This window comes from Clavispora lusitaniae, assembly GCF_014636115.1.
Source record: "Clavispora lusitaniae strain FDAARGOS_655 chromosome Unknown tig00000038_pilon, whole genome shotgun sequence".
Classification (NCBI taxonomy): domain Eukaryota; kingdom Fungi; phylum Ascomycota; class Pichiomycetes; order Serinales; family Metschnikowiaceae; genus Clavispora; species Clavispora lusitaniae.
The window spans coordinates 961660-975310 of record NW_027093976.1 but is presented as its reverse complement, the minus strand read 5'-3'; the positions used below and the strand labels follow the sequence as shown (position 1 = coordinate 975310).

General features: G+C 46.2%; 4 protein-coding genes and 1 non-coding gene across 5 annotated transcripts; 2 read left to right on the top strand and 3 right to left on the bottom strand. All coding sequences in view use genetic code 12, as the record gives it.

Moving 5' to 3' along the window:
• Window positions 1–580: 580 nt before the first annotated feature.
• Window positions 581–652, top strand: FOB63_005547. The gene has a single exon. It is a non-coding gene; the product is annotated as a tRNA-Gln (tRNA).
• A 488-nt stretch (window positions 653–1140) lies between these two features.
• VTC4 (Vtc4p) lies at window positions 1141–3285 on the top strand (the record flags this gene model as incomplete). The annotated part of the gene is made up of 1 exon (XM_002618338.1): window positions 1141–3285. The coding sequence occupies one exon, from the start codon at window positions 1141–1143 to the stop codon at window positions 3283–3285; it is 2145 nt and encodes a 714-aa protein (XP_002618384.1).
• Window positions 3286–3370: 85 nt separating this feature from the next.
• On the bottom strand, window positions 3371–8206 carry FOB63_001547 (aminophospholipid-translocating P4-type ATPase; the record flags this gene model as incomplete). Its single annotated transcript, XM_002618339.1, has 1 exon — window positions 3371–8206. One exon carries the CDS (start codon window positions 8204–8206, stop codon window positions 3371–3373), a length of 4836 nt encoding a protein of 1611 aa, XP_002618385.1.
• Window positions 8207–9312: 1106 nt separating this feature from the next.
• Window positions 9313–10563, bottom strand: FOB63_001546 (Pyridine nucleotide-disulfide oxidoreductase family protein; the record flags this gene model as incomplete). Its single annotated transcript, XM_002618340.1, has 1 exon — window positions 9313–10563. One exon carries the CDS (start codon window positions 10561–10563, stop codon window positions 9313–9315), a length of 1251 nt encoding a protein of 416 aa, XP_002618386.1.
• A 1174-nt stretch (window positions 10564–11737) lies between these two features.
• On the bottom strand, window positions 11738–13282 carry BUB1 (protein kinase; the record flags this gene model as incomplete). The annotated part of the gene is made up of 1 exon (XM_002618342.1): window positions 11738–13282. The coding sequence occupies one exon, from the start codon at window positions 13280–13282 to the stop codon at window positions 11738–11740; it is 1545 nt and encodes a 514-aa protein (XP_002618388.1).
• Between the last annotated feature and the right edge of the window lie 369 nt (window positions 13283–13651).

The following is a 13651-nucleotide window of genomic DNA, read 5'->3' as shown; positions in this document are numbered from 1 at the left end:
GGAAATGAAAGGAGATGCCCAAGAGAGAATCGGGTAATAGGAACTGTTATCATGACTCGATATATTCGCGCGATTAGCGAATCCGCGCTATTTGCATAGGTGCAAGTGATTGGTCACAAGAGACTGTTCGAGTTGGAAATAGAAACGAAAAAGACACACCTCTAGAGGCCATGTTCCGAAGTGGTAGATGCATCTGGAAAACGCCAGTACAGTCCACAAAAAATGAACCTCATTATATGTATGTTTCCACGAAATGAATAGTCAAAGGTTAGTGGATGAAAGATGCACGAATCTCACCGAATTAGACAAAAGCTAGTGTATTCGTATTCTTGTTCAATGTATTATTGGATAGTAAGTGGCCCACCATGAGAGAATTAAGATTGTCAAGAAGTTTCTATTGAACTGCTCGAAGGGGATCGGGATATTTTCGTAGCTAAAACATTCTTGAAAGTACCACAGGAACGTTCTAAAGAAGCTGCAAAGTACTTAAATAAGTGACAACTTATTCCTTCTGCGTTCTCGAGTACTAATATTTTCCACACATAATATATTATCCCGTCAATAATAACAGATATAAGTTGGTTGTATAGTGTAGTGGTTATCACTTTCGGTTTTGATCCGAACAACCCCGGTTCGAATCCGGGTACGACCTTCTTTTTTTGTTTCTCTCTACTATAGCCGAGTACAACTCATCTTACTCATGCTTTGATCACTTTTTTTGTCTATATGGAACCCCCATTTTCATTTATTAGTCTTAATGTATGAACAGTGAACCTTCTGCTCACTCGTAGAGTATTTAATATGTTGTGCATCTTGCAGGAACATTCTGCGAGTAGCCTAATAAACCAAGCGTCACTTGCAGGAATGCCAATCGAACCCAGAAAACAGAGAAAAGCAACCAGAATCAACAGAATGGAGTATTTGAGAATTGCCATCAGTAGCATGGAAAATCCTCATCTCTTCTTCCCTCCATTGGTTCAATCAGAAGAAGTCCAAACAATTAAGTAGATGCGGCTTTTATTTTTTTTTTTTTTCCCACCTGCCATCAATCTGAGACGCACGTGGGGCTACGCCCTATAATCACTATCTCTCGCAAGGTTAAAATGGACATCGTTTTTTCTCTTTTCCCATATCACCCCAATGAAGTTTGGTGAACATTTGAGGAAAGCTCTCATAAAAAACTATAGTTTTTACTATATCGACTATGATGACTTGAAGCATCAGTTGAAGAAGCGGTTGAAGGACAACGACTTTGAGTGGACAAACGAGTTTGAGGAGGACTTTTTAGCTGCCTTGGAAAAGGAATTGGACAAGGTGTACTCTTTCACGCTTGTGAAGAACACGGAAATCAACCGCAGAGTCAAGGAGGCAGAGAAATACGTTTACGAAGTTGTTGAGGCTGCCAAGACTGACAACAAGCCTTCGGAACAGGATTTCGATGAGTTGGAAGAGGAGTTGTCCGACATCATTGCCGATGTCCACGACTTGGCCAAGTTCACTCGTTTGAACTACACTGGCTTTCAAAAAATCTTGAAGAAACACGACAAGTCCACCAAGTTTTCTTTGAAACCAATTTTCCAGGTGAGATTGAACGCCAAACCATTCTACAAGGACAACTACGATAACTTGATTGTCAAGTTGTCCAAGTTGTACGATTTGGTGAGAACTAGAGGTAACCCAGTCAAGGGTGACTCTTCTGCCGGTGGTGCTCAACAAAACTTTGTCAGACAAACCACAAAGTACTGGGTTCACCCAGACAACATCACCGAATTGAAGTTGATTATCTTGAAGCATTTGCCCGTTTTGGTCTTCAATGCAGACAAAGAGCTCGAACCGGAGGACTCGGCCATCACTTCCATTTACTTTGACAACAAGGATTTGGACTTGTACTATGGCAGATTAAGAAAAGATGAAGGTGCCGAAGCCATCAGATTGAGATGGTACGGTGGCATGAAATCGGATCAAATTTTCGTGGAGAGAAAAACGCACAGAGAAGACTGGACTGGAGAGAAGTCCGTCAAGGCCAGATTTGCTTTGAAGGAAAAGAAAGTCAACAGTTTTTTGAGTGGTGAATTTACTGCTCACCAGGCCTTTGAGAAAATGAGAAAGGAAGGTAAAAAATCTCCACAGGAGATCGACAATTTGGAAAGCTTGGCCAAGGAAGTGCAATACAGCGTTCTCAAGCAAAAATACAGACCTGTGATGAGATCTTTTTACAATAGAACTGCTTTCCAGTTGCCTGGCGATGCAAGAGTGCGTATTTCTTTGGACACGGAATTGACAATGGTCAGAGAAGACAACTTTGATGGCTACGACAGAACTCACGGCAACTGGAGAAGAACCGACATTGGTGTGGACTACCCATTCCCTCAATTACCAGAAAAGGATGTTTGCAGATTCCCATATGCCGTTTTGGAAGTCAAGTTGCAGACTCAATTGGGCCAGGAACCTCCAATTTGGATTAGAGATTTGGTGGCTAGTCATCTTGTTGAAGCTGTTCCTAAATACTCTAAGTTTATTCATGGATGTGCTTCGTTGTTGACCGACAGAGTCAACTTGTTACCTTTCTGGTACCCTCAAATGGATGTTGATATTAGAAAGCCAAAGAACGAGCAGGACTATGGTATTTCGAGACAAAGCAAGGCTAAATTTTCATCCTCTGGCGGAGAGTTGGACGAAGAAGAAATGATTTCTGACGAATTCAACAGATACTCTAATGTACACTTCTCCAACGATATCAACCCATTGGAGGAAGACTTGGATGAGAATTCGCCCTTGTTGTTGCCATCGAACTATAGCACAAGAACTTCAAACTCGCACCTCTCGACGTTCTTCTTGCATTTGTACGGTAAGTTCTTGCACTTTTTCAATGACGACCGGACCTTCACCATCAAGCCAGGAACCAACTTTGACTTGAACTCCACTTTCGCTTCCAAGCTTCCCAAAAACAAAAAGATTTGTATTCCTGTGAGAATCGAACCAAAAGTGTATTTCGCAGCTGAAAGAACCTTCTTGAGTTGGTTATCCATTGGTATGATTCTCGGCGCTACTGCATCTGCCTTGCTTAACTACGGTAGCAAATCTGCAGTTATTGCGTCTATTGGCTTTTTCATCTCTGCATTATTCACCATGACTTACTCCATCTACAAGTATGTTCGCAGAACCCTTGCTATCAGAGAGAAAAAAACCAGCCAATATGCCGACAGCTTCGGTCCAAACATGATTTGTGCTTGCATTTTTGCATCAACTTTCACCACTTTCATCTTCAAGTATTTGGAGCACTGAGCAGAAAAATAATACGTTTTCTTCATTTCTAGAACCTAATATACATTCCTTTATATATTTCAACATTAAGTTTCAAACTTCACTTTCAATTCTCAAATTCTCGCATCCTATTCTCGAGTACCTCGTCGATATCAGGATCCTCGTTCTTTTTATGAAGCTTTCTTTCAAACCTCGACATGATACCTTCCTTTTTGACTTTTACTTTCGCGCCACTAGGTAGAATTTCGTATCCCTCTAAGTCTGGCAGCTCGTAATCTGCTTCTTTAACAGCTGACCCTTCGCCACTTGGAGGAAGCTCATCGGGTAATGTATTTGTTCCTGCTCTTTTTCGCTGCATTGCCGAGCCTTCATGGTCTTGGTTCACTTCATTGGGGACAACACGGTCTATATCAATCTTGAACACTTTGTGAATGAATTTGGAGATGTGTACTTTTGTGGTCGAAGGTTCTTTGGCCATGAACCAACCTTGCTTCAACTCAGACATTGCGTTTTGTTCGAAGGTTCTTCTCATATTGATGTCTTTCTCAAACATCTGGAACAATTCCGTATCGTTTGGTTTGATGACAAATTTAAGAACTTTAACAAGAAGATCGAACAACAACAAGACACTAAATAACATCAACAAAGTGGCCCACCAAGTCACGTCTCGGCCAAATTCTAGTAAGCCATACGAGACGTAGTAAATAATATCATTTTTGCCACGATGGAGGAGCATAATCAAGACATTCCATACACCGTAACCTAAGGTAGAAATGAAAAAAGATGCGAACGCTAACCACTGCTTGTTGCGCATTTCTAGGAACTGAATCTTTCCGTTGATGACAATAACCAAAGCCCAGAAAAGACAGTTTCCAAGAGGCATCAATGAGTTATCTCTCATCGCAGAAAATCCCCACGAAAAGTATGCTAAAAAGGAGATCCCCACACTTTGCATGGCCGCAAGTACCATGTATGATAAAAAGACCTTAAGGTTGAAAGCCTTATACATACGACCTGTCGTATATAATTCAGGTACAGCCAATAATGTAGCGGGTCTCAAATCTTTGTCAAACATACCAATGCAGATAACCGGGAGGGAGGTAAAAAGTGTGTTAAACATGGATAAAGACCAACTCTCATACATGGATGTTCCTGTGAAGTTTGTGTACCTTTGGTAAATACACTGGGTCAAATAAAACAAAAGCTCCTTGTAAAAAGTGCATAACACAAATTTGGATGTTCTGACATAGTTGTAGCGGCCATTAACCAATAACAACTTGAGTAAAAATCTGAATTGTGCAATTGCATAATCAGCAGAACGCGCTGCCTGTAGTCCCTCCTGGCCGGTTATACCCACACCAATATCTGCACTCTGAATCATGGCAATATCGTTAGCTCCATCGCCTACAGCAAGAGTTACGTCCCTCTTCTTCAAGGCGCGAACTGATTCAATCATCTTCGCTTTCTGTGAAGGAGAAGCTCTGCAACAAATGGCTGAATCAACTTGAATACACAATTCAATGAAAATCGAGAAGAGAGTTGGGTCATTTTCAATCAGAGTGAGAGTCCCTCCATCCACTACCACCACACAGTGTGCGATTCTTCCGGCTTTCATTTCGCGTCCGGCTTCTGTGATTCTTTGGACAAGTGTTTCTGAGCCCTCATCCATAGATAAAACCACCACCGTGGAATAATCTTTTATTATACGGCATGAGTAGCCGATATTGATAGCGGTTTCTCGCTTATCTCCCGTTAGCATCCACAACTTGATGCCTGCTCTGCTCAACTTTTCAATGGCCTCACTCACTCCTTCTTGTAGTTTATCTTCGATAGCCGTTGCCCCTAATAATTGCAAGTTTGTTTCAATCTTTTCTCCTACTTCTTCAACCTTCTTTGCGCGGTCGACCAAAGAAATTTTGGCATCTTGATACTCCTTGGCCCACTCTTCGTATTCTCCATGGCTCAACCATTTGAATGAGTATAATAAAGTACGCAAACCTTCAGTTGAGAAGTCTTCAATATGCTCCAAAGTTTTCTCGATCAAATACTCTTCGTTAACCAAAAGCGCATCGTTTGGAATAGCCACCTTTGGTCCATTGGGCCCCGTTTCTTGCTCTATCTGGCTCTCGTCCAAACTGTAGCGTTTTGCTTGTTGGATATGTAATGACCGTCTAGCCTTCTTAGCAATCTCGCTCAAATCATGGTCGTCCTTGTTTACAATTCCATCGATTGAACCCATTCTTTCTGCGATATCTAAACTAGCACGCAATGATCCACCAGACTTTCGAGATTCCATATCAGCTGACATTCTAGATTGAAGGACAAGCTCGGCTTCCATGGTCTTTCGATCGGCAGAGTTCATTAATAATTCTCTAGCCTTTTTCTTTGCAATCTCTGCATTTTTCAATCGATCAATAATAACATTATCAGCGCCTTTGCAAATGACACCCACACGCGAATCAGGAAACTTGACAATCACCGACATCCTCTTCCTCACGGACGAAAATTCAATGAAGTCAAGCACCTCATACTGCTCTATTTTTGGTGCAGCATTGAATCCATTCGGGTATGTTTTAATTTGGGCAATGTTGTTCTCCTTGTCAAGGAGAATGAAGCCTAAGTCACGCGCGGCTTGTATCAATGCAAGTTCATCAGGCGAGGAAGCTTGATAGCGGATCTGCGAATCAGTTTCAAGATGGTCTATATCAGGTTCCTCCTGCTCGTTAAGAGAGTAGCTTGAAGTATTCGTACTCTTGGAGTCAACACGTTTAGGCAGACATGTGTGGCACAATGCGATACTCAACAAAAAGAAGGTGACTTTCTTAGCGAAAAGTGTCTGGGGATGCAGCTGCACATACTTGAGTAAGAACAATGAAGTAGGTATGTCCTGTTCTTTGAGCGGTTGTGCGTTGGACTTCCACGTGGATCGCGTAGGGACCGTTGTTAAGTCCAAAGAATTGCGAATGATAGATGTAGACGTTTCTACCGGTACAATACTCCTTAAGCTAGCAACACGCGCCATATCAGATGGATCAGAGCGTTCTTTCTCTAGTAAATCGAGCTCATGCAACCAGCTGCACCCGCAAACGCTGAACTTGCGGAAGACCATTTTATTGTCGGTCAAGGTTCCCGTTTTGTCACTGAAAATGTAGGAGACTTGGCCCAACTCCTCTAAAATAGTGGCTGTTTTCGCATCTGCAGGTGTGTTGGACTCCACATGATACATGTCAATGTCGAACTGTAAGAAGAGAAGTTGCATAACCTTTATGATCTCCATGGTCACGTAAAGCGACAAGGGGATCAATGTATTGTACATGATGATGAATCCCATAAATGTTGGTGCGACGCCCACATCGCTATCAAACATGTACCACATTTTCTTGTGATCACGCGAATAGTAGATTCTCAGGGCCATGGTGGAAAAGGCCGAGAGTGCTAGTACAACGCATACCATGAACAACACAATCAAGTTGATGTTCCGCTGGAGCTTAGGGGCCTTGACACGCGGACTGCGTAAGTTATTCATGCGGATTTTCGTTTCTTCCCCTGTGAATACAACCAAGCCCAAAACGGCTCGAGTATTCCGTAGTACGCTGCCTCGGTACACAATATTGTCAGGGCCCAACGCATATGTACTGCCGTCTAGCGCCACATGGCCCTCGAAATTATACAAATCCAGGTTTGGATCTTCAGCAGTAACCACGGTATGTATACTTTTCATGGAAGCTGCCCTCGAGGCTAGTGCTCGAAGTTGTGCGTGGGCGATCTTGGGTTTGAGGTTTGTTTCGCCGTCAAGGGCCATGGTCTCGACGTAGGCATCATCGCCATCGACCGCGAGCAAAAGAACATCTGCTGGTACCCACTCATCTTCCTTGATGCAAAGCACATCCCCTACACGTACATCTTTCCACTTTGCGCGGTCTAGACGAAGGTTATAACGACGCCTGGCACTTTCGGAGAAAACGCTATCTTCCAGTAGAGGTTCGGCCACGCCAGCAAAAGTCAGCGGTGTAGGCAAGGTTTCGGTCATGATGGTGGCAATGGATTGCGTATCGAAACGCTCCAAGTCAGCATCTTCACGCAACACATGGGTAGCCTTGTTATTTTCTTCGCGGTCATGGCCGTGGCGTCGCCAGTCGTCGTATCCCTCACGGGCCATGGAAATGGACATGAATATCATCAAGGGAATGATGGTGGTGAACTTTCCTGTGGTGGACCAAGAGGGCACCATCTGCATGATGGCCACGACCAAGAAGTAGCAGTTGGCCACTTTGGATAGTTGCGCGCGGATCTGTTTGGGCAAGAACGTGTACACGGTGTATTTGGAAGATGTGATTACGTTGGAGCAGTATTCGCGGCCCGTGCGGCGGTCTGTGAGCGAGAGTTGGCGCACGGCGACCGGAATCTCGCGCCCGGCGCCCGAATAATCTGGCGCAGGCGGGCGCACTAGTGCGCGCGCGCGCTCCCAGAGCAGTTTTTTCGGCGGCTGTCGCGCGTCGGAAGCGCTGCTGCTGGCACTAGACAAGGCCGTGAGCTGGGTCGTGGAAAAGGCGCTTTGCGGGTACTGTGAGTAGGGCGGGTAGTACGGTTCAGCCTCTTCCACAACAATTGTCGGCGGCGGCCCCGGTGGTTTTCCGGCGGTGTGATTTGTGTTTGTACCAGGAACGTAAGGATTTGCATCAGCGTTGTTTGTGTGGCTGGCATGGGCTGCTGCGTTGCTTATGTTGCTTGTGTAGCTGCTGGTGTCGTTGAAGCTGCTGCTGCTTGTGGATGTGGTGCCGGCTTTGCTGGAGCTATCGTTTGTATGCTCCTCATGGACGGGCCCAGAAGCCAACTCAATGGGCGGCTGGCTGGGGCTTGCAAGGGCCTTGGTGAAAAGTTGAGACCGGAGCGAAAGCCCGCGTTTGCGTCGTGTCTGCGGCGTGGAGCCGGAATGCGACATGGCGGCCAGAACTATGGAGATCAGTCAAAGAAGGCGGAGTGGGCTTTGGTGATGGTGGAGGGCACTGTGCAGGCCGCGTGGCTTTTCATGCGTGTTGCGCCGTATTTTCTGGGCGGCTCCGGTCTGTGGCCTTTGTTTCGCGCTCTGGTTCCTGAATAAAACAACTGGCCCGAGATATAGTGCCTTAACGTTGTGTGGGACGTTTACGGTTGGTGGTGTGGTATCCCGGGTTGGTCTGTGTGTTCTCAGCCTCGTTGAGTTTTTGTTCAAAGTTGTTTGGTTTGTTATGTCCTTCTTTTGTTTCTGTGCTTGTTCCGTTGTGCTAGTTGTGCTTGTTCTGTTTGTTCTGTGTCTCGTGTGCTGCTTCTGTATTGTTCTTTATTCCCGCTCTGCCCCACTTGCATTTTTCGCTTCGCACATTTCATCATGCGACTCACACGGCCGTCCGTAGCTTCGGTGGTTTCTTTTTCTTTCTCCGTCGTTTTAGTATCCTCCTTTCTTTTCGGTAGTGTTCCACTCTCCCTATTGAAACCCGCTCTCTTTCTTCTTATCTTATCTCCGGCCTCCTTCTTTTCTCCCGGTAAAGCTCGAGTAAAATATATAAAATATGTGTCTCATGTTGCAGAGGAGTCTATAAAAGTACTACAAGAAAACCGAGTGGGCTTGGAGCTAGTTTAGAGCCAAGAAATAATCTTCGGCCCTCGACATGTCCGTTCCGCTTCCTTAGCCTTTTCCGAGAAGCTCGACTGATGTCTTGGTCCTACATACGACACGCATCGCAGCTGCAGATCACAAGACTACAGGTAGGTGGGATAAGGTCGAAATGGAATACGTTATACTATAATATCGACCTTTGCCCAAGGAAAGGATTCCAGAGCATTTTTTGTTGAGCGGTGCATACGTTTTGGTTAACCATCATGCTATAAAATATTGCATTCCTGTCAATACGTTCTTACAAGACTGAATTATGGTGCATCGATCAACATCATCCTGAAGCAATCTATCAACCATTGTGGGGCTAGTCGAGAATCAATCTGCTTTACATTGGTATAATTTGGTCCGCTATTATTACCTCTCTCTGTATGGATTCAACTATTTCCTCTTTATCATGCCCCTAATGTGGCCCTAATTTTCCCCACGCAATAATCCTTGTACTCTTCAACGTATCCCGGATGATTCAATTCCACCTCACCTGTAAGTTCCGATACTATCTCGCCGTTTCCAGCCACGATCACCATCCCGCGTGGCATCTGTGAAAGGTCCGGGAACGGCTCCACAAGCCTACCTTCAAACATTGCCCCAACCAAATTGTTGGCCACTTGCTGTCCCATGTAAAGTGCCCATCCAGCCAGCTTAATTATCGGCATTTCCACCATATCGCCGATACAAAATACGTTGGCTACGCTGTCGCCACCGGGCCGCTGGAGCTGAAGGTACTCGTTGACATGTACGTTGTTTTTTTCTGACACGAATTGTGCCAACGGCCCGCCCAAAATTTCTGTATTGTTGCGGAACCCTGTGCACCAGTAGGTGAAATCCACGGATACACGTTCTCCCGACGGTAAAAGCAACTGGCCCGGTTCTTCTTCCTTTACTCGCACACCCGTGTGCACTTTAACGCCGCTACGTTCGAGTGATTCTCGTACTGTCAGCTTGAATTTCTCAGTGAGCGGCTCTGCTGGGAAGGTTGCATGTGGATGGAACAAGTGCACATCAATCTCAGGATACTTGTGTTTGATGTCACCAGCAATTTCAATTCCCACCGCTCCAGCGCCCACCACGCCCACGGTTTTGCACTGGCGCACCTGCGAATTGAATTCGGCCATTTCTTTTAAGTATGCGTCAAAGTTCGGCGCCTCAGGCGAAGTGGGCCATGGCCTGTTACGGCCAGCAGCCAATACACAATAAGAAAAGTCGATTTTGGCGCTCTGGCCAGAGTCGTTCAATGTGTATTGGGCCGAATTCTCCTCCACCTGCAACACTTTGCCTTGGACATACGTGATATCCAAGTAGTCCCTAAGTCCAGGAGAGAGGCTTGCGCCGAGATGATTCTGCACGTACGAGTCGCTTGAGATCAAACGGTCGAGCGAAAGGTCGTCGAGCTTCTCGAACGGCACAAACTGTGTCTTGGCAAAATCGGGGTCCACGATGGCCCGCGGTATACCCAAGATATTGAGAAGTCCAGCCTTGGGCTCCACCATAGCAACAGACACTTTTCGTTCGTGCCGCTCCTTGAGATGGTTCTTTAAAGCTACCAAGGTGGAAAGGCCAGCATAGGCGCCGCCCACTATTAGAACGTCAGCCTTGATGTTTTGCGCTGTGCGCACGATGGCCAGCATGGGTGTTTTGTCTTCCATAGTTCGTGCCTGCTGATCCCCAGCTGCTTTATACGTAAGAAAACGGCGGACTGTTAGTCGGGCCGAGCTTTTTTACTCATGTATGTTCGTAACCAGCCGCGGCGATCCGAGATCGGTAATCAGTGTGCACGCCGAGTTATCGAATCCATCAGTGGGTCTTGGCAGCTGCATATGCGCTACTTGAAGAAAGTCTACACTTTGGAGGTTTGAGTATTTCCTTCTTTCCTGGCAGTTGCTATGGATAAGCCTCTCGCCAGTAATTCGCGAAATCTCGATAATCAGAGACAATTTCTTCTATCGATTGGCATTTGTTTTCTATGGTAACTTTTCTTTAGTAGCAAACGGTGAGAAAAACGCTTTCCGGCATGTATTGTCTGCAGTAGACCATTTGGTTCGCTAAATTTGTCCTCTCATCGGAAGCTCAATAAACCGCCTATGTTTCGATTTAACTTTGCTTTCTTTTGTGGATGATATATCGTACTCTTTGCTATACCACTCTCGCCAAAAAAATCTCTGGGGTTTGTAATGATCGATTAATCTCTGGATGTTTATCCATCGTGCAGATGCGAGTGAAGTGGTGCGCTTCTTCAAGCCGTGCCAGTTCGACTTATCCAAAACTTACAAGTACTGCGATGACGCTTTCTTGCATCGTGACAAGAAGAAAACACAGATGCGCTTCCGATCCGATATTGGTGCTTCCGAACCGATATCGGTGCTTCCGATCCGCTATATCCTTCTGGCCATTTTATCATATCTGCCAAACTTATCGGGCCGACACCGAAAGTCCGTAGGAGCTAAATATTATTGTCGGCGCAGTTTGATTCACTAACTGGTGTGCTTCCCGTTTGTTTCGCAATTGCTACCAAGTGGATTTGTATGCAAAATGTAGTGATATCGATGAACATGTTGTTATAGCGCCAAGCATATCATTCCATGCCCTGGCGATGTAATTCCTGTGGACTAATGGACATTCACATCGGACTGATGGTGGTTACTGAATTATTAAATCGGTCCGGAAAGTGTGTGTTCGCCTGAAAACCACTGTTAAGAGATTTTTGTTGTCCAGGGCAGTTCCTGAGAGAGCACAATTGACGGAAAGGGGCATATTTAAGCCCTCTTTTAACATTGCATCGTAGATGTGTTTCAAAAAGTGTCAAAGAAGAGGTGGCCACATTTATTGGCGCTTGTTTGAACTAGCAGTTGCTCTTGGCCATTCCAAGAATGGGGAGCTATCTCGATCTGGTGCGGAATCTGAATCATAATGATCTGTTGGCGGCGTTTTTTGGTCATTGGTATTATACGGGGTGTTCGTGACGATAGCATCGCCCTTTAAATGGTTTTTTACGTCAAGCGTTTCCGTGACAAAGCCATCATAGTTCGTGGAGTCTTCAAGCGCTCTTGTGGAATCGTCAAAATGAAGATCCTGTGCCGCCGCGTTAAACATGCCTAGCACCTCATTCGCAGCCACGCGAGAAACCATTGTAATTGTAGGAGAGTTAGAATGTCCCGCCAGAGAGGTTGGTTTTTGGATGGTCTCATCATCGCGGAGGGCGATGGTGAAAGTCTCGTTTTTGTCGTCTTCTTGTTTTTGAACGGCCGGTCGGAACTTACGTGAAAGCATCAAAACTTCCGCAAGACTGTACTCCTCGTCTGCCGAAGGATATAACAAGTTCAAATTTACAGCAAGCTTCTCCTTTGGTTTTCCCGGCTGCTGCACCATTGTGTAATAGGCTCCGTTTTCTTCTATGACGTCAAAGTTACGCAGAGCCGCCTCGTTGGGATCACGAAACACTTCGAAGCGTGGAAGACTGGTACGGTCGAGTTTCTGGGTAAGCACTTGGCCAACCCACGGTTGTGCGGCGACCGTGTTCTCTTTTGTGCGGAGTGCTACGGAGTTCAAACGTGCGTCCGGGTCTGGTGCAAATACTGAAGTGCGAAGCGACATGGGCGCTGGATCGCTATAGACCTCGAGCCTTGGGCGCTTTGGCAAGCTCTCTAAGACCGCATCACGGCGGAGACTCTTTTGTGCGGAGCTGGTCTCTAATGAATGGTCGACAGTGCGTCGGGCGATGTGTCCAGACGAACAGTCCGTGTCTGTTCGTAAGTCCAGAACTGGAGTCGAAGGGAAGAGCGCGCGCACAGATGCTGGCGCGCCGGGCGCCGAATCACGGGGCGAGCGCGCACAAAAGCGAGCAAAGTTGCGCCTTAGCCGCGCCTCCGGTCTTGCGTGGCGCTCGAGTCCTATCTCAAAGACGGTGCGCGCATCGCCCGTATGGCCCTGGGCCTCGAGAAAGCGGGCAAACTCTTCGTAGTACAACGCTAGTTGCAGCCCAATGCGTTTTTTCGCCAAGTAAACAAAGATATCTCGTGGCTGGTCCGAATAGCCCACATATTCGAGCCACACCTTCAAGTACCGTGGATCGTTCTTGTAGTAGTCTGTATCGCGAAAGTGCAGCGTGCAGCGTTCAAGCAACGCAAGAAGCCCGCTATCTGTATTGTTACCCTGTGGGAAATGGCAGTGGGTCCATTCTAGGTAATCCAAGTAGGCTTGGAGTGGGTCGTCCAAGTCGTCGGCAGTAAGAGATCGCTCTAGCCGTGCCCTTTCTGTTTCCATGGCCAGACGTGGAGCAGAAAGTGCTGCGCCGAGTTTCAGCGCCGGACGGCCCCCGGGAAGGGGTTGGATGTTCTCCTTGTGTGGTTCGAGCGCACGCGCATCCATTGTGGTTCAATGTCTCAGTCTGTTACTATGTGAGGTTGATGGAGATGTGTTTGTTGTGGTCAAATGGTTTATATGTAGGATATCGATGTTGCCGTTTTGCTGGGGAAGAGACCAGTAATACCAGAAAAGAACTATCGCAGCAGTGATGTCACTGTGTGGGAACTGTGAGCAGTTTGGAAAATAAAACGAAGTGGTGAAGGTTATTCTTCGAGTGGGTCTCTTCAAAAGAAGAATGGCATTCGCGCTTTGCTTTTCGCATCCACGTTAGGCCTCAGACATTTCTTCATTTACACACAGAAATAAAAGGTACGAGAAAAAAAAATAGAGAAGAGATAGACGTTCTTAAGTTTACAGCAGTACGTAGTGCCG